This window comes from Pongo pygmaeus, chromosome 4, assembly GCF_028885625.2.
Source record: "Pongo pygmaeus isolate AG05252 chromosome 4, NHGRI_mPonPyg2-v2.0_pri, whole genome shotgun sequence".
In the NCBI taxonomy this organism is placed as follows: domain Eukaryota; kingdom Metazoa; phylum Chordata; class Mammalia; order Primates; family Hominidae; genus Pongo; species Pongo pygmaeus.
The window spans coordinates 139282167-139306972 of record NC_072377.2 but is presented as its reverse complement, the minus strand read 5'-3'; the positions used below and the strand labels follow the sequence as shown (position 1 = coordinate 139306972).

Below are 24806 nucleotides of genomic sequence, written 5' to 3'. Positions count from 1 at the left end.
ACGCCTGTAATCCCAGCACTTTGGGAGGCTGAGGCGGGCGGATCACGAGGTCAGGAGTTTGAGGCCAGCCTGACTAACATGGTGAAACCCCGTCTCTACTAAAAATACAAAAATTAGCCAGGCGTGGTATGGCACACACCTGTAGTCCCAGCTACTTGGGAGGCTGAGGCAGGAGAATCACTTGACGCGGGAGGCGGAGGTTGCGGTGAGCCGAGATCATGCTACTGCACTCCAGCCTGGGCAACAGAGTGAGACTCTGTCTCAAAAAAATAAATAAATAAAATAAAATTTAAAAAAATTCAAAAAAATTTTCAAAAATTAGACTATTGTGATAGTTGCACAACTACAAAAATACACTGAAAACCATTAAGTTGGCCAGACGCGGTGGCTCACACCTGTAATCCCAGTACTCTGGGAGGCTGAGGCGGGTGAATCATGAGGTCAAGAGATCGAGACCATCCTGGCCAACATGGTGAAACCCCGTCTCTACTAAAAATACAAAAATTAGCCGGGCATGGTGGGGCGTTCCTGCAATCTCACTACTCAGGAGGCTGAGGTAGGAGAATCGCTTGAACCTGGGAGGCGAAGGCTGCAGTGAGCTGGGATTGCGCCACTGCACTCCAGCCTGGTGACAGAGTGAGACTCTGTCTAAAAGAAAGAAAAAAAAAACCCGTAAGTTGCATAATTTTTTTTTTTTTTTTTAAGACAGAGTCTCTCTCTGTCACCAGGCTGGCGTACAGTGGCATGATCTCAGCTCACTGCAACCTCCACCTCCCAGGTTCAAGCGATTCTGCTGCCTCAGCCTCCTGAGTAGCTGGGACTACAGGCATGCGCCACCACACCCAGCTAATTTTTTTATTTTTAGTAGAGACGGGGTTTCACCATGTCAGCCAGGATGGTCTCGATCTCTTAATCTCATGATCTGCCCCTCTTGGCTCTCAAAGTGCTGAGATTACAGGCGTGAACCACAGCATCCAGCCAAGTTGCATAATTTAACCAGCGCTTTGAGAGGCCAAAGTGGGGGGATCACTTGAAGTCAGGAGTCTGGACCAGCTTCACCAACATGACAAAACCCTGTCTCTATTAAAAATACAAAAATTGGGTGGGTGTGGTGGAGGGTACCTGTAATCCCAGCTACTTAAGAGGCTACAGCATGAGAATCGCTTGAACCTGGGATGCAGAGGTTGCAGTGAGATGATTGCAGTGAGATGATTGCAGTGAGAGGTTGCAGTGCATTGTGCCAATGCACGCCTGACGGACAGAGGCGGGAGGCTCTGTCTCAAAAAAGAAAAAAATAAATAAAAAATTAAAAAGGCCAGGCATGGTGGCTCATGCCCATACTCCCAGCACTTTGGGAGGCCGGGGCGGGCAGATCACCTGAGGTCAGGAGTTCAACGCCAGCCTGGCCAACATGGTGAAACCCTGTCTCTACTAAAAATATAAAAAAAATTAACCAGCTATGGTGGCACACACCTATAGTTCCAGCTACTTGGAAGGCTGAGGCAGGAGAATTGCTTGAGCCCGGGAGGCTGAGTTCACAGTGAGCACAGCGAGATTGCACCACTGCACTCCACCCTGGGCAACAGAGGAAGACTCTGTCTCAAAAAAAACCAAACAAACAAAAAACCAAAAACCAGTTGTATAATTTAAAGGGTAAATTTTGATATGTAAATTATCTCAATCAAAGTTTTTTAAAACGTAAGGTTTTTTTTAGAGTAAAAATGTAACTCAGGGAGACATTGGTGTGGAAGGACTATTTTGAGCAGCAAGACACGGAAAACATAAACAATCACCAACCACTTACTTTTTGAGGGAATTTAAGATCTTCATGGAAATTCCACACTGGACCCAGGATTTAATTGGTTTGGGGCAACCTTTTCCTTTAACTGTAATGCCCTCCATTTCCAATCGAAACACATTTACCTCTACAAAACAAAACCCAGATTAAAAGTTCTTAAATATTGTTCTATTGGTGTCTTCTACTTTTCAATTAGGCATAAGATTAACAAACTTTAACTCTTATGCCAGGCCCAGTGGCTCACACCTGTAATCCTAGCAGCTAGCACTTTGGGAGACAGACGCAGGCAGATCACTTGAACCCAGGACTCGAAGACCAACCTGGGCAACATGGTGAAACCCTGTCTCAACAAAAAGTACAAAAATTAGCTGGGTGTGGTGGCACATGCCTGTAGTCCCAGCTACTCGGGAGGCTGACATAGGAAGATCACCTGAGCCTGGGGTGGGAATGGGGGGTGTGGTAGGAAATCAAGGCTGCAGCGAGCCATGACTGCACCATTGCACTCCAGCCTCTAGCCTGGGCAATGGAGTGAGACCCTGTCTCAAAACAAAACAAAACAAAACAAAAAATTTTTTTTATTTTTGTATTTTTTTAGTAGAGACAGGGTTTCACCATATTGGCCAGGATGGTCTCAAAACTCTTGACCTCGTGATCTGCCCGCCTCGGCCTCCCAAAGTGCTGGGATTACAGGTGTGAGCCACTGTGCTCGGCCTAGTTTTTTGCATTTTAGTAGAGACAGGGTTTCACTGTATTGCCCAGGCTGGTCTCGAACTTCTGAGCTCAGACAATCCACCCACCTCGGCCTCCCAAAGTGCTTAGATTACAGGCGTGAGCCACCACAGCTAGCCAATTAATTTTTGATTCATTTTAAAAATATTTCCAAAACACCCTCCTTCATCAGACACTATCCACATTTCTCTTGAGCAATGTGAAATGTATCCTCTTCTGTTCCCTTATAACCAGTAAATGAAAAAATGGAATTTTACCTTCTTGAGACATTTTTGCTAGTTCTGGAACTTCAACATAGAAGTTTTTCCTAAATGGCTCATATTCAATTTTTCCATGATCAACTGGTTCTAGAAGCTTTCGCTGTTTTGTTTGATACCCTGTAAGGGCTGTCTGAAGATCAACTTCTTCCTCCTCTGAAGAATACTATAGTTTAAAAGAAAAAATTAAAGCGCTAAGTTCATTACTATTTTCCCCTTGTGGGAAGCAATACTCCTAGCTTTTCAAATCTTCCTCTCCTAGAAACTACTCTAATTTTTCTACTTTCTACGACACACTGTTTGACCCACAAGATTTTTATAGTGCTCCAGCACACTTAAACCTCATAATTTTAAAATCACCTCAAATAACGTATGTCACCTTGAATCAGAAACGTATCAAGCAGCTCCTGAAGAATTTTTCAACTTAGTTTTTTTTTCTTTGCCTTTAGAAGGTTAAAATGCCAATACAAAGCTAAAACAGTAATCATCACAGACAGCTCTAATAAGGTTTTGCTATTGTTTTTACTATATAAATCTTTACAATACGTGTTAATGGAAAGAAAGTTAATTCATTCTGTTACTCCATTTTTTTTCTCTCCATATTGTATGCCTGAAGTGAGCTGATGAGGGGCAGAAAGATCATACAGTTAGGAATGAAAGACATCAGAATGTTCCACTAAACAGATATTTAACTAGATACTATTATACTACTAAGAATAGCAAGAATGTCTCTCAATTCTGGGAATTTCTCCTAGCTCACACAAATGAAAAGCACATCTCCATGAATGCTTTCTAATAAATACTTCCAGGATAGTATCATAAACAAAGTCAAAATTAAGAAAAATCACCTCCATGGCATCCTGGTCATTCTCCATCAGCTCACCTTTCTTCTTATCAGAATCCACAACTGCTTTTTTGGTTGTCACAACAGTGACAACTTTTGTGACCGTTGGCCCAGACTTCTAAAATAAAGAACAAATATAGAATATTTTGCAAAGCTGAAACACAAGTTATATGACAGCTGAAGCACACAATAACTGACACAATTTCATCTTTAGTTTTTTTTCTTTTTTTAGTGACATGGTCTCAGTCACCCAGGCTTGAGTGGTGTGATAGTAGCTCACTGTAACCTCAAATTTCTGGGCTCAAGGATTCGTCCCATCAGTCCTCCTGAGTTGCTAGGACTACAAGGACATGTCACCAAACCCAGTTAATTTTGTTTGTTTTTTGGTAGAAAGAGTCATGCTATGTTGCCCAGGCTGGTCTTGAACTACTTGGCTCCAGTGATCCACCAGCCTCAGCCAACCAAAGTTCTGGGATTGCAGGTGTGAGCCAGGGCATTGAGCCAACTGAGTTATTAAATGAAAAGATAAACAATAGCCTGTTTTTCTCATTAATTTGTATAAAATTTTAAGCATAATATAATTATATTTTATAATACATCCATTTATCATTTACTGTATTATAAATAATTTTATATAATATACTTATACATACTTTATTCATTTATTTATTCAGATAAAGTTTTGCTCTTGTCACCCAGGCTGGAGTGCAATGGCATGATTTCAGCTCACTGTAACCTCTGCCTCCTGGATTCAAGCAATTCTCCTGCCTCAGCCTCCCCAGGAGCTGGGATTACAGGCACCCGCCACTATGTCCGGCTAATTTTTGTATCTTTAGTAGAAACAGGGTTTCATCATGTTGGCAGGCTGGTCTCGAACTCCTTACCTCAGGTAATCCACCCACCTCAGCCCCTGCAAAAGTGCTGAGATTACAGGCGTGAGTCAGCACACTCAGGCAATTATATATATATAATATTATAATAATATATGTAAATATATATATAATATATACATATACACACACATATATACACATATATACACACATACACATATACATACACACATATACATATACATATATACATATACATATATACACACACACACACATATATATATATATTTTTTTTCAGACTGAGTCTTATTCTGTCTCCCAGGTTGGAGTACAGTGGTGTGATCTAGGCTAACTGCTCCCAGTTCAAGCTACTCTCCTGCCTCAGCCTCCCAAGTAGCTGGGATTAGAGGTGTCTGCCATCACACCCAGCTAATTCTTGTATTTTTAGTAGAGATGGCATTTTGCCATGTTGGCCAGGCTGATCTCTAACTCCTGACCTCAGGTGATCCATCTGCCTCGGCCTCCCAAAATGTTGGGATTATAGGCATGAGCCACCGCATCCGGCATGATTATGTATTTTTAAACTACTACTAGGCTAGGTACAGTGGCTCATGTCTGTAATCCCAGCACTTTGGGAGGCCAACACAGGAAGATCACTTGAGTCCAGGAGTTCGAGACCAGCCTGGGTAACACAGTGAGATTCCATCTCTATAAACAATTAGCCAGGTGTGGTGGTACATGCCTGTAGTCCTAACTACTAAGAAGGCTGAAGCAGAACGATCGCTTCAGCCCAGGAGTATGAGGTATGATCATGCCACTGCACTCCAGCCTGGGTAACACAGCGAGACCCTGTCTCTAAAAAACATTTTCTTAAATAAAAAATAAAAAAAGGCTGAGTGTGGTGGCTCACGCTTGTAATTCCAGCACTTTGGGAGGCCAAGGCGGACAGATAATTTGAGGTCAGGAGTTCAAGGCCAGCATGGCCAACATGGTGAAACCCTGTCTCCACTAAAAATACAAAAATTAGCCAGGCATGGTGGTGGGCGCCTGTAATCCCAGCTACTCGGGAGGCTGAGGTAGGAGAATCACTTGAACCTGGGAAGCAAGCGTGCAGTAAGCAGAGATAGTGCCACTGCACTCCAGCCTGGGCAACAGAGCAAGACTCCATCCCAAAAAAAATAAAATAGGGCAGGCGCAGTGGCTAATGCCTGTAATCCCAGCATGTTGGGAGGCCAAGGCAGGTGGATCACCTGAGGTCAGGAGTTCAAGACCAGCCTGGCCAACATGGTGAAACCTCGTCTCCACTAAAAATACAAAAATTAGCTGGGCCTGGTGGCAAGGGCCTGTAATCCCAACTACTCAGGAAGCTGAGGCAGAAGAATCACTTGAACCCAGGAGGCGGAGGTTGCAGTGAGCCGAGATTACACCACTGCACTCCAGCCTAGGCAACAAAGGCGACACTCCATCTCAAAAAAATAAATTAAAATAATATAAAATAAAATAAAATTAGGCTGGGCACGGTGGTTCACACCTGTAATCCCAGTACTTTGGGAGGCCGAGGCAGGAGGATCACCTGAGGTCGGGAGTTCGAGACCAGCCTGACCAACATGGTGAAACCCGGTCTCTACTAAAAATACAAAATTTAGCCGGGCGTAGTGGCAGGCGCCTGTAATCCCAGCTACGTGGGAGGCTGAGGCAAGAGAATCACTTGAACTCGGGAGGTGGCGGTTGCAGTGAGCCAAGATTGCGCCACTGCACTCCAGCTTGGGCAATAGAGCGAGACTCTATCTCAGAAATAAATAAATAAATAAATAAAATAAAACAAAATACTACTAAATGGTATTTTCCAATCACTAGGCAAGCCAGGGGCTTGTACTGGGAGCCTGAATAAATCAACAAATAAAACAGGTAAAAGTCACTGCCCTGCCCTTAGAGTGCTTACATTTTAGAAGGGAGAAGGGACATACTGTAAACACAAAAAAATTATATAATTTGTCAAAATGTAATAAATGCTATGAAAAAGAGGAAAAATAGAATAAAGTGAGGGGCATCAAGGGTATCAAAGACACAGTTGGGCATGGTGGCTTATGCCTGTAATCCAAGTATTTTGGGAGGCCGAGGCAGGTGGATCACTTGAGGCCAGGAATTCGAGACCAGTGTGAGCAACATGGTAAAACCTCATCTCTACCAAAATACAAAAATTAGCCAGGCGTGGTGGTGCACACATGTAGTTCCAGCTACTTGGGAGGCTGAGGTAGGTAGACTGCATGGGCCTGGGAGGTGGAGGATGCAATAAGCCAAGATCACACCACTGCACTCTAGCCTGGGCAAGAGAGAGACTCTGTATCAAAAAAAAAAGAAAAAAAAAGAGTATCAAAGACAGGAGTGCTAGAGAAGTCTCCAGAGAACTTATTAAAAAGGTTAATATGTAAGCAAAGATATTAAACAAAGTTGATGGTGTTAAAAGAGTGACTTTTGAAAGAACACTTATAGCTAAAATTTACCAGTATCTCTGGTACTTAGAAAAAGTACTGCCATCTCTCAGATGAGGAGAAAGAAAACTGTTAGCTTTATAAAGTCATGCAAATCAGTAGGACAACGCAATGGAGAACTCAAGTTACCCAAGAGGAAACAGAAATCTTTAAAAATAAGAAATTCCATACCTTTTCATTTCCCCCACCACCTTTTACACTTCTCATGTTAAATTTTTTTACTTCCTCTTTCACTTCTTCCATGTAAGCATCTAATGGATCTAACTCCTCACCCTCCATTTCATTTCCCTCCTTTTCAGCTTCTGCAGGATCATCTTCATCATCTAAAATACCAGAATACACATTCTTTAAACATCTGTTTCAAAATGCAGTATTTCACAATCAGACCACACCCCACCTCTCTAACCTTTTCTCCCACTGCCCAAACACCACTTTTCCAATTACTCCAGCCATCCAGCAGTTCAAATGCTCACATTCTGAGGTTTTTCCACTTTTACATGAAGCATGTATTACTTCTGAATATTAACAATGACAAAATAAATATGAATAAAACATAAATTGGTTGTAAAAGGGTCAAAAGATTAATTATGCCAAAAAAGGTGATCTCCAATAATAGATTTTACAGCTATACAGCTGGATGCAGAACTACAAACTTTCTCTGCTAAATGACTTTTTTTTTGAGACGGAGTCTCGCTCTGTCACCCAGGCTGGAGTACAGTGGCGCAATCTCGGCTCACTGCAAGCTCCGCCTCCCACGTTCCCAGGTTCACACCGTTCTCTTGCCTCAGCCTGACAAGTAACCGGGACTACAGGTGCTCGCCACCATGCCGGCTAATTTTTTGTATTTTTAGTAGAGACGGGGTTTCACCACGTGAGCCAGGATGGTCTCTAACTCCTGACCTCGTGATCCACCCGCCTCGGCCTCCCAAAGTGCTGGGATTACAGGCGTGAGCCACCACGCTTGGCCTTTTTTTTTTTTTTGAGACAGAGTCTCGCTCTGTCACCCAGGCTGGAGTGCAGTGTCGTGATCTCAGCTTACTGCAACCTCTGCATCCTGGGTTCAAGCAATTCTCTTGCCTCAGCCTCCTGAGTAGCTGGGATTACAGGCGCGCGTCACCATACTCAGCTAATTTTTTTGTTTAGTAGAGATGGGGTTTCACCATGTTTGTCAGGCTGGTCTTGAACTCCTGACCTTGTGATCCACCCACCTCAGCCTCCCAAAATGTTGGGATTACAGGCGTGAGCTACTGCGCCCAGCTAAATGACATTTTCAATTACAGTTGATCCCTGAACAACATAGGTTTGAACTGCGTGGGTCCACATGGAAATAAATTTTCTTCCGCCTTTGCCACCCCAGAGACAAGACCAACTCCTCCTCCTCTTCTTCCTTCTCAGCCTACTCAATGCGAAGACAACAAGGATGAAGACCTTTAAGATGATCTACTTCAACTTAATGGACAGTAAGTATATTTTCTCTTTCTCGTAATTCTTTTTTTTTTTTCGAGACAGTCTCGCTCTGTTGCCAGGCTGGAGTGCAGTGGCACCATCTCGGCTCACTGATGGCAACCTCCACCTTCCAGGTTCAAGCGAGTCTTCTGCCTCAGCCTCCCGAGTAGCTGGGACTACAGGTGTGTGCCACCACACCAAGCTAATTTTTGTATTTTTAGTAGAGACGGAGTTTCACCATGTTGGCCAGGATGATCTTGATCTCTTGACCTTGTGAACCACCTGCCTTGGCCTCCCAAAGTGCTGGGATTACAGGCATGCACCAGCGCGCCCAGCCTCTAATTCTCTTAATAACATTCTTTTCTCCAGCTTACCATATTAAAAGAATACAGTATTCAATACACAAAGCATACAAAGTATGTGTTATTCAACTGTTCATGTTATTGGTGAACAGTAAGCAGGTAATGCTTAGTTTCTGGGGAGTAAAAAGTTATATATGGATATTTCACTGTGTGGGGGTTGGTGTGCTTAGCTACCAAGTTGTTCAAGGGTCAACTGTATTTTTCTTTCAATCACAGAAGACAGCATATCTCAGCTACGTAAAAAAGATTAGATTGTCTAGAATTAAGACATCATGACTACTTGGCTGGGCATGATGGCTCACACTTGTAATTCCACTGCTTTGGGAGGCCGAGGCAGGCGGATCATGAGGTCAGGCGTTTGAGACTAGCCTGGCCAACATAGTGAAACCCCATCTCTACTAAAGATAGGCCAAGGCGGGAGGATCACAAGGTTAGGAGTTCAACACCCACCTGGCCAATGTAGTGAAACTTCGTCTCTACTAAAAATACAAAAAAATTAGCTGGGCGTGGTGGTGTACACCTGTAATCCCAGCTACTCAGGAGGCTGAGGCAGAGAATTTCTTGAACCCAGGAGGCGGAGGTTGCAGTGAGCCGAGATCATGGCACTGCACTCAAGCATGGGCAATAGAGCAAAAAAAAAAGACGTCATGACTACTTATAGATAGAATCTATTTAAACCATTCTTTGTAACTTTCCCAGACAATGGACCTAAATCCCATTTTCCTATAAAATTCTACAATCTTCTACTTTACTAAAATCTCAAAAGTCAAAATCAGATGTGAAGGGAAATGTTTGCATCCTAAATTATGAAATATCAGCAGCCAGGCACAGTGGCTCCTGCCTGTAATCCCAGCACTGAGAAAGGTCAAAGCAGCAGGCTCTCTTGACCCCAGGAGCTCAAGACTAGCTGGGTAACATATTGCGACACTGGCTCTTCAAAAAATGACAAAATTCGCTGGGCATGGTGACTCACGCCTGTAATCCCAGCACTTTGGGAGGCCAAAGTGGGAGGATCACCTGAGGTCAGGAGTTCAAGACCGGCCTGGCCAACATAGCAAAACCCCACCTGTACTAAAAACACAAAAATTATCCAGGCATGGTGGCAGATGCCTGTAATCCCGGCTACTTGAAAAGCTGAGGCGCAACAGAATAGCTTGAACCTGGGAGGCGGAGACTGCAGTGCCACCTGGGTGACAGAGCAAGACTCTGTCAAAAAAGAAAAAAGAAAAAGACAAAATTAGCCAGGCATGGTGGCTACTCTGGAAGCTGAGGCAGAAAAAATCACTTAAGCCCAGGAGGTCGAGGCTGCAGTGAACTATGACTGTGCCACTGCACTCCAGCCTAGGCAACAGAATGAAACTCTATCTCCAAAAACATAAAATAGAAAAGAAAAATCAGAGGAGGCACTTGAAAGCATGCCCTTAATTTACTCTCCTTACTAACGTTCACATTGGTATATTAAAGAGCTATTTACTGGCTATGTCCAATAACACTCAACGATTCATTCTAAAGTAAAATCAGTGATGCTTACTAAACACAATTCTATATTTCAAATTACAATATAAATATTAAAAGGAGCTTTTATAATCTCAATTCCACTTCTGGGTATATACTTCACAGAACTCAATACAGAGACTCAAACAGATTTTTATACACCAATGGTCACAGGAGCATTACTCACAATAACAAAAGGGTGGAAACAACCAAATTAACCAACGGCAGGTGAATGAACAAACAAAACTTGGCATATATATACAGTGAAATATTATTCAGCCATATAAAGAAAGGAAATTCCAACATGCTACAACATACATGCACCTTGAAGACATTATGCTAAGTGAAACAAGCCAGACACAAAAAGACAAATATTTATTATTATGATTCCACTTATGTGAGGTAGCTACACTAAACAAATTCAGAGACAGAAAATAGAGCAAAGGTCACAAGAAGTAGCGAGAAAAGGTGTCATGGAGTTATTTAAAAGGTGCAGAATTTCTGCATGGAATGACGAAAAAGTCATGGAAACAGACAGTGGTAACGACTGCATAACATTGCAAATGTATTTATCACTGAATTGAAACCTGAAAATGATGAAAATGGTAAATAGCATACCATGCATAGTTTTCAACGATAAAAAAGATTAAAAACCCCTTATGAAATATTATTCATATAATATTCTACATGAGGTGTTATACAGGCTATTAGGCTAAAAAATATACCATCATCGTCCTCTAAACTCCACTTTTTCCCTTGTTTCATCTCTTCGATTTCCTTTTTCAGTTCTCCTATGTTTTCCATAGCCTTTTTACGTTGCTCTTCTCGCCATTTTTCTACTCTTTCTTTTCGCTTTCTCATTTCTTCTTCCAGCTTATTCTGGTCAAAGTTCTTGGGGGAATAAAAGAAAGAAAAAGATGGGGGAAAATAAAAAGCAAAACCAAATTTAATAATTTTGCTCCAAGTGACATTCCAGTAAGTTCTTCAAAGTATAAAGAAGGGGAAAAAAGGCATATATACAAACTCCTCAGGGTAGACTTAGATCACACACCTTTATAAATATACACACAAATATATTACCAAAATGAAATCACAAAAAAAGCATCTTCAAATAAGAAAGCCAAAAGATAGATTTCAAACACCATAAATTAATCTCATTTTACTTACAAGCATTATGCACACATAAACTTTATTTCTTCCTAACAATAGAAATTAAAGTAATTAGCAAGCAAAGTTTCCCAGTTATTCTCAATTTTAATCCCCTAAACTCCTCCAAAATTGCCTCTATGAAAAGCAATTTTCTATTAACAGTTAGAAAATAAACGACATCAACATGATAAAGAAATTTTGTGGCCAGGCACGTGGTACATGTCTGTGGTCCCAGCTACTTGGGAAGCTGAGGCTAGAGGATCCCTTGAGCACAGGAAGTTGAGATCAGCCTCAGCAACAAAGGGAGACTCTGTGTTATTAAAAAAATACAAGTTTATGGCCAGGCATGGTGGCTTACACCTGTAATCCCAGCACTGTGGGAAGCTGAGGCTGGTGGATCCCTTGAGGTCAGGAGTTGGAAACCACCCTGGCCAACATGGTGAAACCCTGTCTCTACTAAAAACACAAAAATTAGTTGGGCATGGTTCCCCATTCCTGTAGTTCCTCCTTCAGGAGGCTGAAGCAGGAGAATTGCTTCAACTCAGGAGGCGGAGGTTGCAGCAAGCTGAGATCATGCCATTGTACTCCGGCCTCGGCAACAAGAGCAGAACTCTGTCTCAAAAAAATGAATAGGCCAAGTACGGTGGCTCATGCTTGTAATTCCAGTGCTCTGGGAGGCAGAGGTGGGCGGATTGCCTGAGGTCAAGAGTTCAAGATCAGTCTGGCCAACAGGGGGAAATCCCATCTCTACAAAAAATACCAAAAAATTAGCTGGGCGTGGTGGCATGCACTTGTAATCCCAGCTACTCAGGAGGCTGAGGCAGGGGAATTGCTTGAACTCCCAAAGTCCTGGGATTACAGGCATGAGCCACAGCACCTGACCTCATGTCTAAATTCTTAAGTCTACTTTTCTTTTTTTCAGACAGAGTCTCGCAGTCACCAGGCTGGAGTGCACTGGAGGGATCTCAGCTCATTGCAATCTCCAAGTCCAGGGTTCAAGCCATTCTCCTGTCTCAGCCTCCCGAGTAGCTGGGATTACAGGTACACACAACCATACCCAGCTAATTTTTGTATTTTTAGTAGAGACAGGGTTTCACCATGGTGGCCAAGATGGTCTCAATCTCTTGACCTCATGATCTACCCACCTTGGCCTCCCAAAGTGCTGAGATTACAGGCATGAGCCACCATGCCTGGCCTTCACGTTTGAGACAGAGTTTCACTCTTGTTGCCCAGGCTGGAGTGCAATGGTGTGATTTTGGCTCACTGCAACCTCTGCCTCCCAGGTTCAAGTGATTCTCCTGCCTCAGTCTCCCAAGTAGCTGGGATTACAGGCATGTGCCATCACGCCCGGCTAATTTTTGTATTTTTAGTAGTGACGGGGTTTTACCATGTTGGTCAGACTGGTCTCGAACTCCTGACCTCAGATGATCCACCTGCCTTGGCCTCCCAAAGTGGTGAGATTACAGGTATGAGCCACTGTGCCCAGCCTTAAGTCTAAATTTATACAAATTTTTTGGAAGGCAATTGATAATATTTATATGGTAAGACCACACTTTGTATGTAAAAACAGATATTGTGTATAGATGTGCAACTTCTTTCAGAAAATTTTCCCACAGGGGTAAATATTATTGAATCTTCCTTTTTTATCTTTCACATCTGGTTATTTTAAAATAAAGGTTACAGCATTAAAAAGAAAAAAATGTGTTGGCATAGAAACAAGTTTCTTTTGGTTTTTGAGACAGTCTCACTTTGTCACCCAGGCTGAAGTACAGTGCCCCGATCTCGGCTCACTGCAAGCTCCGCCTCCCAGGTTCACACCATTCTCCTGGCTTAGCCTCCCAAGTAACTGGGACTACAGGTGCCCGCCACCATGCCCGGCTAATTTTTTTTTTGTATTTTTAGTAGAGACAGGGTTTCACCATGTTAGCCAGGATTGCTTTGATCTCCTGACCTCCTGATCTACCCGCCTCGGCCTCCCAAAGTGCTGGGATTACAGGCGTGAGCCACCACGCCTGGCCCATAGAAACAAGTTTGATGGCCAGGCACGGTGGCTCACACCTGTAATCTCAGCACTTTGGGGGGCCGAGGCGGGTGGATCACGAGGTCAGGAGTTCAAGACCAGCCTGGCCAACACAGTGAAACCCCATCTCTACTAAAAATACAAAAATTAGCCAGGCATGGTGGCGCATGCCTATAGTCCCAACTACTTGGGAGGCTGAGGCAGGAGAATCGCTTGAACTCAGGAGCCGAGAATGTGCCACTGCACAGAGTGAGACAGACAGAAACAAAGAAAGACACAGACCGACAGACAGAAAAGAAAGAAAGAAAGACAGACAGAAAAGAAAGAGAAAGAAAGAAAGAAAGGAAAAGAAAAGAAAGGGAAGAAAGGGAAGAAAGGAAAGAGGAAAGAAAGAAAGAAATTATTTTTAAGTTAATAAACATACGCCAGCATCTTTTTCTTTTTCATCCTCCTTGTCATCTTTGTCTTTTTTCTTCTCTTTAGAACTTTCCCCACCATCAGTTTTCTCTTTGGACCTAGATCTACCAAAAAAATAAAAGAGACAAGAGAAATGTCATTCATTTGTACTTAGAAACACTCATTTTTAAACACTTTTTTTTTTGAAACAGTGTCTCACTCTGTCGCCCAGACTGGAGTGGAGTGCAATGGCGCGATCTCGGCTCACTGCAACCTCCACCTTCCGGGTTCAAGGGATTCTCCTGTCAGACTCCCGAATACCTGAGATTACAGGTGCCAGCCACCACACTCATATAATTTTTGTATTTTTAGTAGAGACAGGTTTTCCCCATGTTGGCCAGGCTGGTCCTGAACTTCTAACCTCAGGTGATTTGCCCACCTCAGCCTCTCAACGTGCTGGGATTATAGGCATGAGCCACCTCGCCCAGCCTCAAAATACTTTTACAGGTGGGGTGAGGTGGCTCACACTTATATTCCCAGCGCTTTGGGAGGCCAAGGCAGGAGGATCAATTGAAAACAGGAGTTAAAGAGATCAGCCAGGGAAACATAACAAGATCCAGTCTTTCCAAAATATACTAATAATTAGCTGGGTATGGTGGTGTGCACCTGCAATCCTACCTACTGAGGAGGCAGAGACAAGACGATCACTTGAGCCCAGTAGTTCGAGGCTGCAGTCAGCTATGATCCCATCACTGCACTCGAGCTTGGGTGACAAAGTGAGACCCTGTCTCTTTTTAAAAAAAAAAAAAAAAACTTGGGGCAGGCATAGTGGCTCATGCCTGTAATCTCAGCATTTTGGGAGGCCAAGGCAGGAAGATCACTTGAGCCCAGGAGTTCGAGACCAGCCAGGATAATACAGTGAGACCTCGTCTCTATTAAATTAAAACAAAAAATACTTAAGTACACTTTTTAGACTTGTATTCCAATATTTAGGTAAGAAATAAACTTCTAAGAGTCAACCGTGTTTTCATATTCCATTAACAAACACCTGGAGGCTGGGCACGGTGGCTCATGCCTCTAATCTCAGCACTTTGAGAGGCCAAGGCAGGCAGATCACGAGGTCAGGAGATCGAGACCATCCTGGCCAACATGGTGAAACCCCATCTCAGCCGGGCGCAGTGGCTCACGCCTGTAATCCCAGCACTTTGGGAGGCCGAGGCAGGTGGATCACATGAGGTCAGGAGTTCTAGACCAGCCTGACCAACAAGGTGAAACCCTGTCTCTACTAAAAGTACTAAAATTAGCCGGGCTTGGTGGCAGGCGCCTGTAATCCCAGCTACTCGGGGGTGGGAGGCCGAGGCAGGAGAATCGCTTGAACTCGGGAGGCAGAGGCTGCAGTGAGCCGAGATGGCACCATTGCACACCAGCCTAGGAGACAAGCGCAAGACTTCATCTCAAAAAAAAAAAAAAAAAAACCCCGTCTCTACTAAAAATACAAAAATCAGCTGGGTATGGTGGCACGTGCCTCTAATCCCAGCTACTCAGGAGGCTGAGGCAGGAGAATAGCTTGAACCAGGGAGTCAGAGGTTGCAATGAGCTGATGTTGCACAACTGCATTCCAGCCTGACGACAGAGCAAGATTCTGCCTAAAAAAAAAAAAAAAAAAAACCTTGAAAATATAATGAAAAAAATTAATCCCATGACACTAATGGGAAGCATTACTAAATATTTGGAAATTCAACCCAAGAAAAACTGAACATACTACATACAAACAATATAGTTTGTTTATAGGTAGGATAGTTAAAATGTGATAAATGAAGAAATAGACCAATATCTTAATATTCTGCAAGATAATATATATATGTAGTAACATTTAAAATCCCAAGGGACATGCATTTCGAAAGTTCTAATGTTCTAATGATTTTTGGGGTTTTTTTTTGAGACACAGTCTCTCTCTGTTGGCCAGGCTGGAGTGCACTGGCGCAGTCTCGGCTCACTGCAACCTCCACCTCCCGGTTTCAAACGATTCTCCTGTCTCAGCCTCCCGAGTAGCTGGAATCACAGGTGTGCACCACACCTGGCTAATTTTTTTATTTTTAGTTAAGACGAGGTTTCACCATGTTGGTCAGACTGGTCTCAAACTCCTGACCTCGTGATCCATCCACCTCGGCCTCCCAAAGTGCTGGGATTACTTACAGGCGTGAGCCACTCCACCCGGACTTCTAATGATTTTCTAATGTTAAAATAACCTGCCATTCTTGGAATAAACCCAACTTGTTTATGCACCCCAACTTACGGCATCTCATAATGGATAAAATTTCTTAATTTTAATGTAATCAAATTAGTCAATCTTTTTTCTCCTTTATAATTGGTGCTTTTTAAAGTAGTTTAGAAATCCTTCCAGATTTGATGTAAGATACCTAGAGGTGAAGAAGAAGATACTCTCTAGTACAAACTTCTAAAAGGTTTAGAATTTTGTCATCTAATTTGGTCTTTGCTTGGAATTGCTTTCTGAACACAGAATAAGATAGGCAGTCTTATTTCATAAAAGGATACTAGACATCCCTAAAGCAATTTAAAAAATTTTCTGGCCGGGCATGGTGGCTCACGCCTTTAATCCCAGCACTTTGGGAGGCCGAGGCAGGTGGATCACGAGATCAGGAGATCAAGACCATTCTGGCTAACACGGTGAAACCCCACCTCTACTAAAAAATACAAAAAATTAGCCGGGCATGTTGGCACACGCCTGCAGTCCCAGCTACTCAGGAGGCTGAGGCAGGAGAATTACTTGAACCCGGGAGGCGAAGGTTGCCGTGAGCCGAGATTGTGCCACTGCATTCCAGCGTGGGCAACAGAACAAGACTTCGGCTGTAAAAAAAAACTCCACTTATTACATCATCACCTCTGTCATCTATCAAATTACCATGTGTATGGATGCCTTTCTAGGCTCTTTACATGGTTCACTAATCTGTTTGTCCACTGCTAAACAAATTGCACATTGTCTTAATTTCTGTAACTTTTTTTTTTTTTTTTTTTTTTTTTTTTTTTTTTTTGAGAAGGAGTTTCACTCTTGTTGCCCAGGCTGGAGTGCAACGGCGCGATCTCGCCTCACCACAACCTCCGCCTCCTGGGTTCAAGCCATTCTCCTGCCTCAGCCTCCCGAGTAGCTGGAATTACAGGCATACGCCACCAAGCCCAGCTAATTGTGTATTTTTAGTAGAGACGGGGTTTATCCACAATGGTCAGGCTGGTCGCGAACTCCCAACCTCAGGTGATCCGCCCACCTCAGCCTCCCAAAGTGCTGGGATTACTGGCATGAGCCACCGCGCCCGGCCTAATTTCTGTAACTTTTAAGACAAGTCTTGGCTGGGCGCGGTGGCTCACGCCTGTAATCCCAGCACTTTGGGAAGCCGAGGCGGGCAGATCGCTTGAGGTCGGGAGTTCGAGACCAGCCTGGCAAACATACCAAAACCCCATCTCCACTAAAAACATAAAAATTAGCTGGGCGTGATGGCGGGAACCTGTAATCCCAGCTACTCGGGAGGCTGAGGCAGGAAAACTGCTTGAACCGCAGAGGCAGAGCTTGCAGTGAACTGAGATTGTGCCACTGCACTACAGCCTAGGCAAAAAACTGAGACTCTGTCTCAAAAAAAAAAAAAAGTATTCAACTCCAACTTCATTATTAATCAGGGAAATGCAAATTGAAACAATAACAATATTGTTATTACACATCTATCCAGTTGGTAAAAATTTAAAGGACTGACAATTCCAAATACTGAAAAGGGTATGGGGTAACAGCATTCTCATCCACTGGTAGTAGAAGTATCATTAGCACAAACTCTTTGAAAAGCAATTTGAGATTAACTACTAAAAATAAAGCTATGTTTATTCTACAACCAAGCACTTTCACTCCTAGAAATGCACACTAGGAAAAAGTTATGCGTATATATACCAGGAGATACACACACAAAAGCTAATAGCCCAAAAGTTAAAACAAACATCCATCTTCAGCAGAATGGATAAATTATAGGATATTTGCTGACTCTCTTTTAGGACTCAGCCCACCTACACCCAGGTGAAATAAACAGCCTTGTTGCTCACACAAAGCCTGTTTGGTGGTCTCTTCACACGGACGTGCGTGAAATTTGGTGCCGTGACTCGGAACGGGGGACCTCCCTTGGGAGATCAATCCCCTGTCCTCCTGCTCTTTGCTCCGTGAGAAAGATCACCTACGACCTCGGGTCCTCAGACCGACCAGCCCAAGGAACATCTCACCAATTCGTAAAATGGGCAAACGGTCTGAGGTGCCTGACGTCCAGACATTCTTTTACACATCGGTCCTTCCCTAGTCTCTGTTCCCACGCAACTCATCCCAAATCTTCCTTCTTTCCCTCCCATCTGTCCCCTCAGTCCCAACCCCAAGCATCGCTGAGTCTTTCTTTTTTCTAATCTTCCTTTTCTATAAAACGGCCCCACCCCTAATCTCCCTTCGCTGACTCTCTTTTCGGACTCAGCCTGCCTGCACCCAGGTGAAATAAACAGCCTTGTTGCTCACACACACACACAAAATTATGGGATATTTATACCACAGAATACTACTCAGCAACGAAAATGAACTACTGCTAGAAGTAACACGTGAATCTCAAACAATGTTGAGCAAAGACACAAAAGAACACATGACTCCATTCATGTAAAGATAAAAAGAAAACATAAATCTAAATTATTTTTCCAGATGCAAATGCAGGTATAAAACGATAAGGAAATGAAGAAAATTACTAGCACAAAAGTCAACAGTGGTTTCACCTACGAGGCAGAGAGTTAGGTTAGAGAAGATAAATGGAGGACTCATGTGATACTGACAATGTTTTATTTCTTGACTTTGATGATGGGCATATGATGTTTGTTTTATAATTACTTAATAAACTACATGTTTTTTTGTTTGTTTTTTCTGAGACAGAGTCTTGCTCTGTGGCCCAGAGCTGGAGTGCAATGGTGCGATCTCAGCTCACGGCAACCTCCACCTCCCGGGTTCAAGCATTTCTCCCACCTCGGCCTCCCGAGTAGCTGGGATTACATGCATGTGCCACCACACCCAGCTGATTTTTGTATTTTTAGTAGAGACGGGGTTTCACCATGTTGGCCAGGCTGGTCTTCAACTCCTGACCTCGTGATCTGCCTGCCTCGGCCTCCCCAAGTGCGGGGATTACAGGCATGAGCCACCGCGCCCAACCTTAATAAACTATATGTTTATATTTTGCTCACTTTTTCTGAATTTATATTTTGTTTTTAATTGAAATAGAACCTCCAGAATGGGCAGAGTGGCTCACACCTATAATCCCAGGACTTTTGGAGGCCTAGGTGAGAGGATGGCTTGAGTTTACAAGTGTAAGGTTAGTGAGCTATGTTCTTGCCACTTCACTCCAGCCTGGACAACAGAGTGAGACCCTGTCTGAAAAGAAAACGACAGAGTTTCTACAAAGATGTCTATAAAATACATTTCTGATCAATAGTATGTATTAAGTAAGAATACAATGTATTGAATGTTAAAACTGACAGAATCTATTATTTTCCAGTTGAATTATAAACATTATAACCAATTAAAACAAAACACTGCCAACAGTTCATGGTAGGAGCCAAATGCAGTTAATTCTCTATAAATATAAACTTAAAGGAAAAAAAAAGAAAGGCACAGAGAAGGGAAGCAGTCCCCAGTCTGCACTATAGATGCAGCCCAATGATAACATTACCTATTCTCAGTTTTCTTGCTTTTATTTCCAGGACTAGAGGATCGGGATCGCCGGCCCCGGCTTCTACTCCTTGAGCGTCTCCTGTCTCTACTTCGAGATCTTCTTCGCTCTCGGCTTCTGTCTCTCTCTCTACTTCTGGAACGTCTGAAAGGGGGACACTTTTCATTTATTCTATGACCAAATGGAGCTACTATTTCATATTAGGATTCTGTCCCACATTGAAAGAATCTTAATCACTACCATTATTAAAGGCGGAGGTCTCAATGAAGTAAAAGCCAAGTCTTATAAGTGCTCAACGAAAAAAATGAGAATACTAATTTATTTCTTTCTTTTTTTTTAAAGACAAAGTCTCACACCTGTCACCCAGGCTGGAGTGCAGTGGCACAATTGCAGCTCACTGCAACCTCCACCTTCTGGGTTCAAGTGATTCTCCTGCCTCAGCCTCCCCAGCAGCTGGGATTACAGACATGCACCACCATGCCCTGCTAATTTTTTTTTTTTTTTGGAGACAGAGTTTTGCTTTTGTTGCCCAGGCTGGAGTGCAATGGCGCAATCTCAGCTCACCACAACCTCCATCTCCTGGGTTAAAGTGATTCTCCTGCCTCAGCCTCCCGAGTAGCTGGGATTACAGGCATGTACCACCATGCCCAGCCAATTTTGTATTTTTAGAGATGGGGTTTCTCCATGTTGGTCAGGCTGGTCTCGAACTCCCAACCTCAGGTGATCTGCCTGCCTCAGCCTCCCAAAGTGCTGGGATTACAGGCGTGAGCCACCATGCCAGGCCAGAGAATACTAATTTCATAAAGATGTCTGTGAAAAAAACATAATACATCTGTAACTAACATCGATTGAAAATCGATGGTCTAAGATAGAATACCTAGTTTCAGATAGCCTAAACCTAAGTATAAGGATGGGCATAATGGGTCTACTAAAAGATCACTGATCTGAAGATGAAGAGGCAAGAATTTTTATCCTGCTACTCCTGGTAACTAATGACATGATACAGGTCAGATCTCCAACTTTCTGGGTCTCAGTTTCATCACCTACAAAATACGGAGACTTCACTAGACATCTTTCAAATCCCTCTTGCTCTAAAATTTTGTGATTCTACTTTCACACCCAAAAGTCAAAGATCAAATGTTAAATAACCATTTTCACTTAAGTACTTGAATTAATTGTGTGAAATTGTTCCTAGGACCACAAAATGTGAAAATGAATTAGTTAGCACTATCCACATTGTCACGGGTGAATATTTTCCTTGAATCCTATGTAACAACAACGTACTCCAATGTCTGAAAAGGAAAAAGTTAAATTCTTTCTGTGATCCACTCACAACACAATCTTGTCTTCCTTTCCTATTTTAATGAGAAACTGGGCAAGGTATGGTATCTCATACCTGTAGTCCCAACCCTTTCGGAGGCCACTAGCAACACAGTTAAGACCCCCATCTCTATGAAAAGCTTTTTTTAATTGGTTGGGTGTAGTGTGCACAGAAGATTATTTTCTTTTTTTCTGTTTTGAGATGGAGTCCTGATCTGTCTCCCAGGCTGGAGCACAGTGGCACCATCTCGGCTCACTACAACCTCCACCTCCCAGGTATCAAGCAAGTCTCCTGCCTCAGCTTCCCAAGCGGCTGGGAATACAAGCATGCACCAACATGCTGACTAATTTTTTTTTTTTTTTTGAGACAGAATTTTGCTCCTTGCCCAGGCTAGAGTGCAATGGCATGATCTCTGCTCACCGCAACCTCCGCCCCCTGGGTTCAAGCGATTCTCCTGCCTCAGCCTCCCAAGTAGCTGGGATTACAGGCATGCACCACCACACCTGGCTAATTTTTTTTTTTTTTTTTTTTTTTTTTTTTTTAGTAGAGACGGGGTTTCACCATGTTGGCCAGGCTGGTCTCAAACTCCTGACCTCGTGATTCACCCACCTCGGCCTCCCAAAGTGCTGGGATTACAGGCGTGAGCCACCATGCCTGGCCAACTTTGTCACTATTAAAAATACAAAAATTATCCAGGCATTATGGAGCACGCCTATAATCCCAGCTACTCAAGAGGCTGCGGCATGAGAATCACTTGAACCCGGGAGGCAGAGGTTGCAGTGAGCCTAGATTGTGCCACTGCACTCCAGCCTGGGTGACAAAGTGAGACTCTGTCTCAAAAAAAAAAAAAAATTAAATTAAAAAAAAAAAATTAAGGTGCTCTTTAGTTTAAATCTATGACAGCTCATTAAAATAGTTTAAGAGGCTTGGAGAGGGTCTGCTTTGTTTCCTTTTTCTGTCTGCTTTAGAGGCTGCTCTAAACACACTGTTTAGCAAAATGAAGAAAGAAAGAGAAAGAGAGAAACAGTGAGAGAGGAAGGGAGAGAGAGTGGAAGGGGAGATAGGGAGGGAGGAAGAGAGAGATGGAGGAAGGGAGGGAGGGAAGGAGGGAGAGAGGAAGGAAATTTTACAAATTTCAACAAGGGTGGCCAAAAAAAAAAAAAAAGGAAGGAAAATTAACACCTCGGTCAGCTCTCCTGGAACAGAATTGGAATAGAACCCTCTTGAATACAACTTATTACTTTACTTTTTACTTCATTTTGTATGTCCCTCAGAGGGCTTCAAGGGATATCTTTGGGTTGCAGGAAATACAGGCTAAAGTTTCCAAACTAAAAACACTGTTTGATGGCCGGACACGGTGGCTCACACATGTAATCCCAGCACTTTGGGAGGCCAAGGTGGGAGGATCACATGAGGCCAGGAGATCGAGAGCAGCCTGGCCAACATGGCAAAACACCGTCTCTTCTAAAAACACAAAAATTAGCCAGGTGTGGTGGTGCACATCTGTAATCCCAGCTACTTGGCAGGCGTAGGCATGAGAATCGCTTGAACCCAGGAGGTGGAGGTTGCAGTGAGCTGAGATCATACCACTGCACTCCAGTCTGGGCAACAGAGTGAGGCTCTGTCTCAAAAAACATATAAAAAAAAAAAAACACTGTTTGATAGTCTTTGTAGGCACATCCTTCTCGGTCTAATCAAACAACTTGGGGATAAAGAAAAGGGCCTGCAATTGGGCCACCAAACTCCAGTTGAAAACATACTTTTCAAGAAGCCTGCTATAGCTGAGAAGGCCCAATTTATCACTAGTCCTTTGGAAATTAATTAATGTCTTACCTCAGACGCTTCCTGTCCCTTGACCGAGATCTTCTTTTATCCCTGCTACGAGACCTCTCTCTCCTCCTATCTCTATCTCTACTTCTAGACCGTCTGTCATCTCCACGTTTACTTCTTTTGTCTGAGGGTGAGCGACTTCTAGACCGACTTCCAGAGCGACCCCGGGATGCCGATCGTTTTCGATAGTGGCTAGAATAATAATAAGTCAAAGATTAGGTTCAGCAAACACCATTAGCTTCTATTATATTTTATTACATTTTTTCTAAAAATAATTTCAGCAGACAAATTTAACACTCAAAGAACTTCTTATGAATTTTTCTAAAATTAGGAGGGAAAAAATGAACCCTTCTGCTTCAGCACAGACACATGTAGAGGTGGAAAATCTGTCTTGAAAGAGAGGCAAGGACAGTGAACAAAACAGACCAAGCTCCTGCCTTTGAACTCCAGGCAGCTTACACTCTGGTAAAGGAAAAGATGGCAGACAAGTGAAGAAACAAACACTGTATATAATATGTTTATATACAATATAAATATGACATTTGTTACAGAGGCTTGGAGGAAATAAAGGAGCCATGTAGATATACAGGGAATTTTCCACGCAAAAGGCACAAGTGCAAAGTCCCTAAAGAGGAAGCTTGACTGGTGCGTTCAAGGAACTGCAAGGATGCCAGTTGTGGCTAGTGTTGAAAGAGTGACACAGTGTGCCATAAGACGAGGTCAGAAAAACCGCAGGGAAGCCAAACCTGGAAGGCCTTACTGGCCATTATATAAGGACTATGTCTTTTACACCAAGATGAAAATCTACTGGAAGACTTTAAGCAGAGGAGTGACACAACCTCGTTAATGTTTTTATTTTTATTTTTAGAAACAGGCCTCACTCTATTATCCAGGATAGAGTGCAGTGGTGTGATCACAGCTCACTGCAACTTCAACTCTCAGAGGCTCAAGCAATCCTCCCACTTCAGCCTCCCAAGAAGCTGGAACTACAGGCATGCATCACCACACTTAGCTAATTATTATTATTATTTTTTGAGACGGAGTCTCGCTCTGTTGCCCAGGCTGGAGTGCAGTGGCGCAATCTCGGCTCACTGCAAGCTCCGCCTCCTGGGTTCACGCCATTCTCCTGCCTCAGCCTCCCGAGTAGCTAGGACTATAGGCGTCCGCCACTACGCCAGGCTAATTTTTTTTTGTATTTTTAGTAGAGATGGGGTTTCACCGTGTTAGCCAGGATGGTCTCGATCTCCTGACCTCGTGATCCACCCTCCTCGGCCTCCCAAAGTGCTGGGATTACAGGCGTGAGCCACTGCGCCCGGCCACTCAGCTAATTATTTTTATTTTATTTTATTTTATTTTTTTTGAGACAGAGTTGCACTTTGTTGCCCAGGCTGGAATGCAATAGCACCATCTCAGCTTACTGCAACCTCTGCCTCCCGGGTTCAAGCGATCCTCCTGCCTCAGCCTCCCAAGCAGCTGGGATTACAGGCCTATATCACCACGCCCAGCCAATTTTGTGTCTTTAGTAGAGGAGGCAGTTTCACCACGTTGGTCAGGCTGGTCTGGAACTCCTGACCTCAGGTGATCCACCTGCCTCAGCCTCCCAGAGTCCTGGGATGGATTACAGGCATGAGCCACCGCATGCAGCCTTTTTATCATTTTTTTACATTTCTTTTTTGAGACAAGGTCTCACTCTGTCGCCCAGGCTGGAATGCAGCAGCTCAATTGCCACTCACTGTAACCTCGACCTACTGGGCCCCAGCAATCCTTCCACCTCAACCTCCAGCATAGCTGAGACCAAAGGCACACACCACCACGCCCACCAATTTTTTTTTTTTTTTTTTTTTTTTTTTTTTGGGTAGAGATAGTGTCTCACTATGTTGCTCAGGATTGTCTTAACCTCCCGGCCTCAAGCATCCTCCCACCTCAGCCTCCCAAGTAGCTGGGACCAAAAGCATAAAAGCGTGTGCCACTATGCCCACCTATTTATTTATTTTTATTTTTTATTTTTGTAGAGATGGAGTCTTGCTATGTTGCTCAGGATGGTCTCGAACTCCTGGGCTCAAGCAATCCTTCCACTTAATGTAA

General features: G+C 43.4%; 1 protein-coding gene across 3 annotated transcripts in view; it reads right to left on the bottom strand.

Moving 5' to 3' along the window:
• The window catches only part of DDX46 (DEAD-box helicase 46), a 71291-nt gene that overhangs the window by 43219 nt on the left and 3266 nt on the right, over window positions 1–24806 (bottom strand). For all 3 annotated transcript variants that reach the window (XM_054489013.2, XM_054489012.2, XM_054489014.2), the window contains exons 2-9: window positions 22725–22913; window positions 19571–19714; window positions 13852–13948; window positions 10984–11149; window positions 7128–7279; window positions 3633–3746; window positions 2785–2950; window positions 1805–1925 (exon numbers count right to left, since the gene is read on the bottom strand). In XM_054489013.2, coding sequence (XP_054344988.1) covers window positions 1805–1925; window positions 2785–2950; window positions 3633–3746; window positions 7128–7279; window positions 10984–11149; window positions 13852–13948; window positions 19571–19714; window positions 22725–22913 — 1149 coding nt within the window. The remainder of the gene's footprint in view (window positions 1–1804; window positions 1926–2784; window positions 2951–3632; window positions 3747–7127; window positions 7280–10983; window positions 11150–13851; window positions 13949–19570; window positions 19715–22724; window positions 22914–24806) is intronic.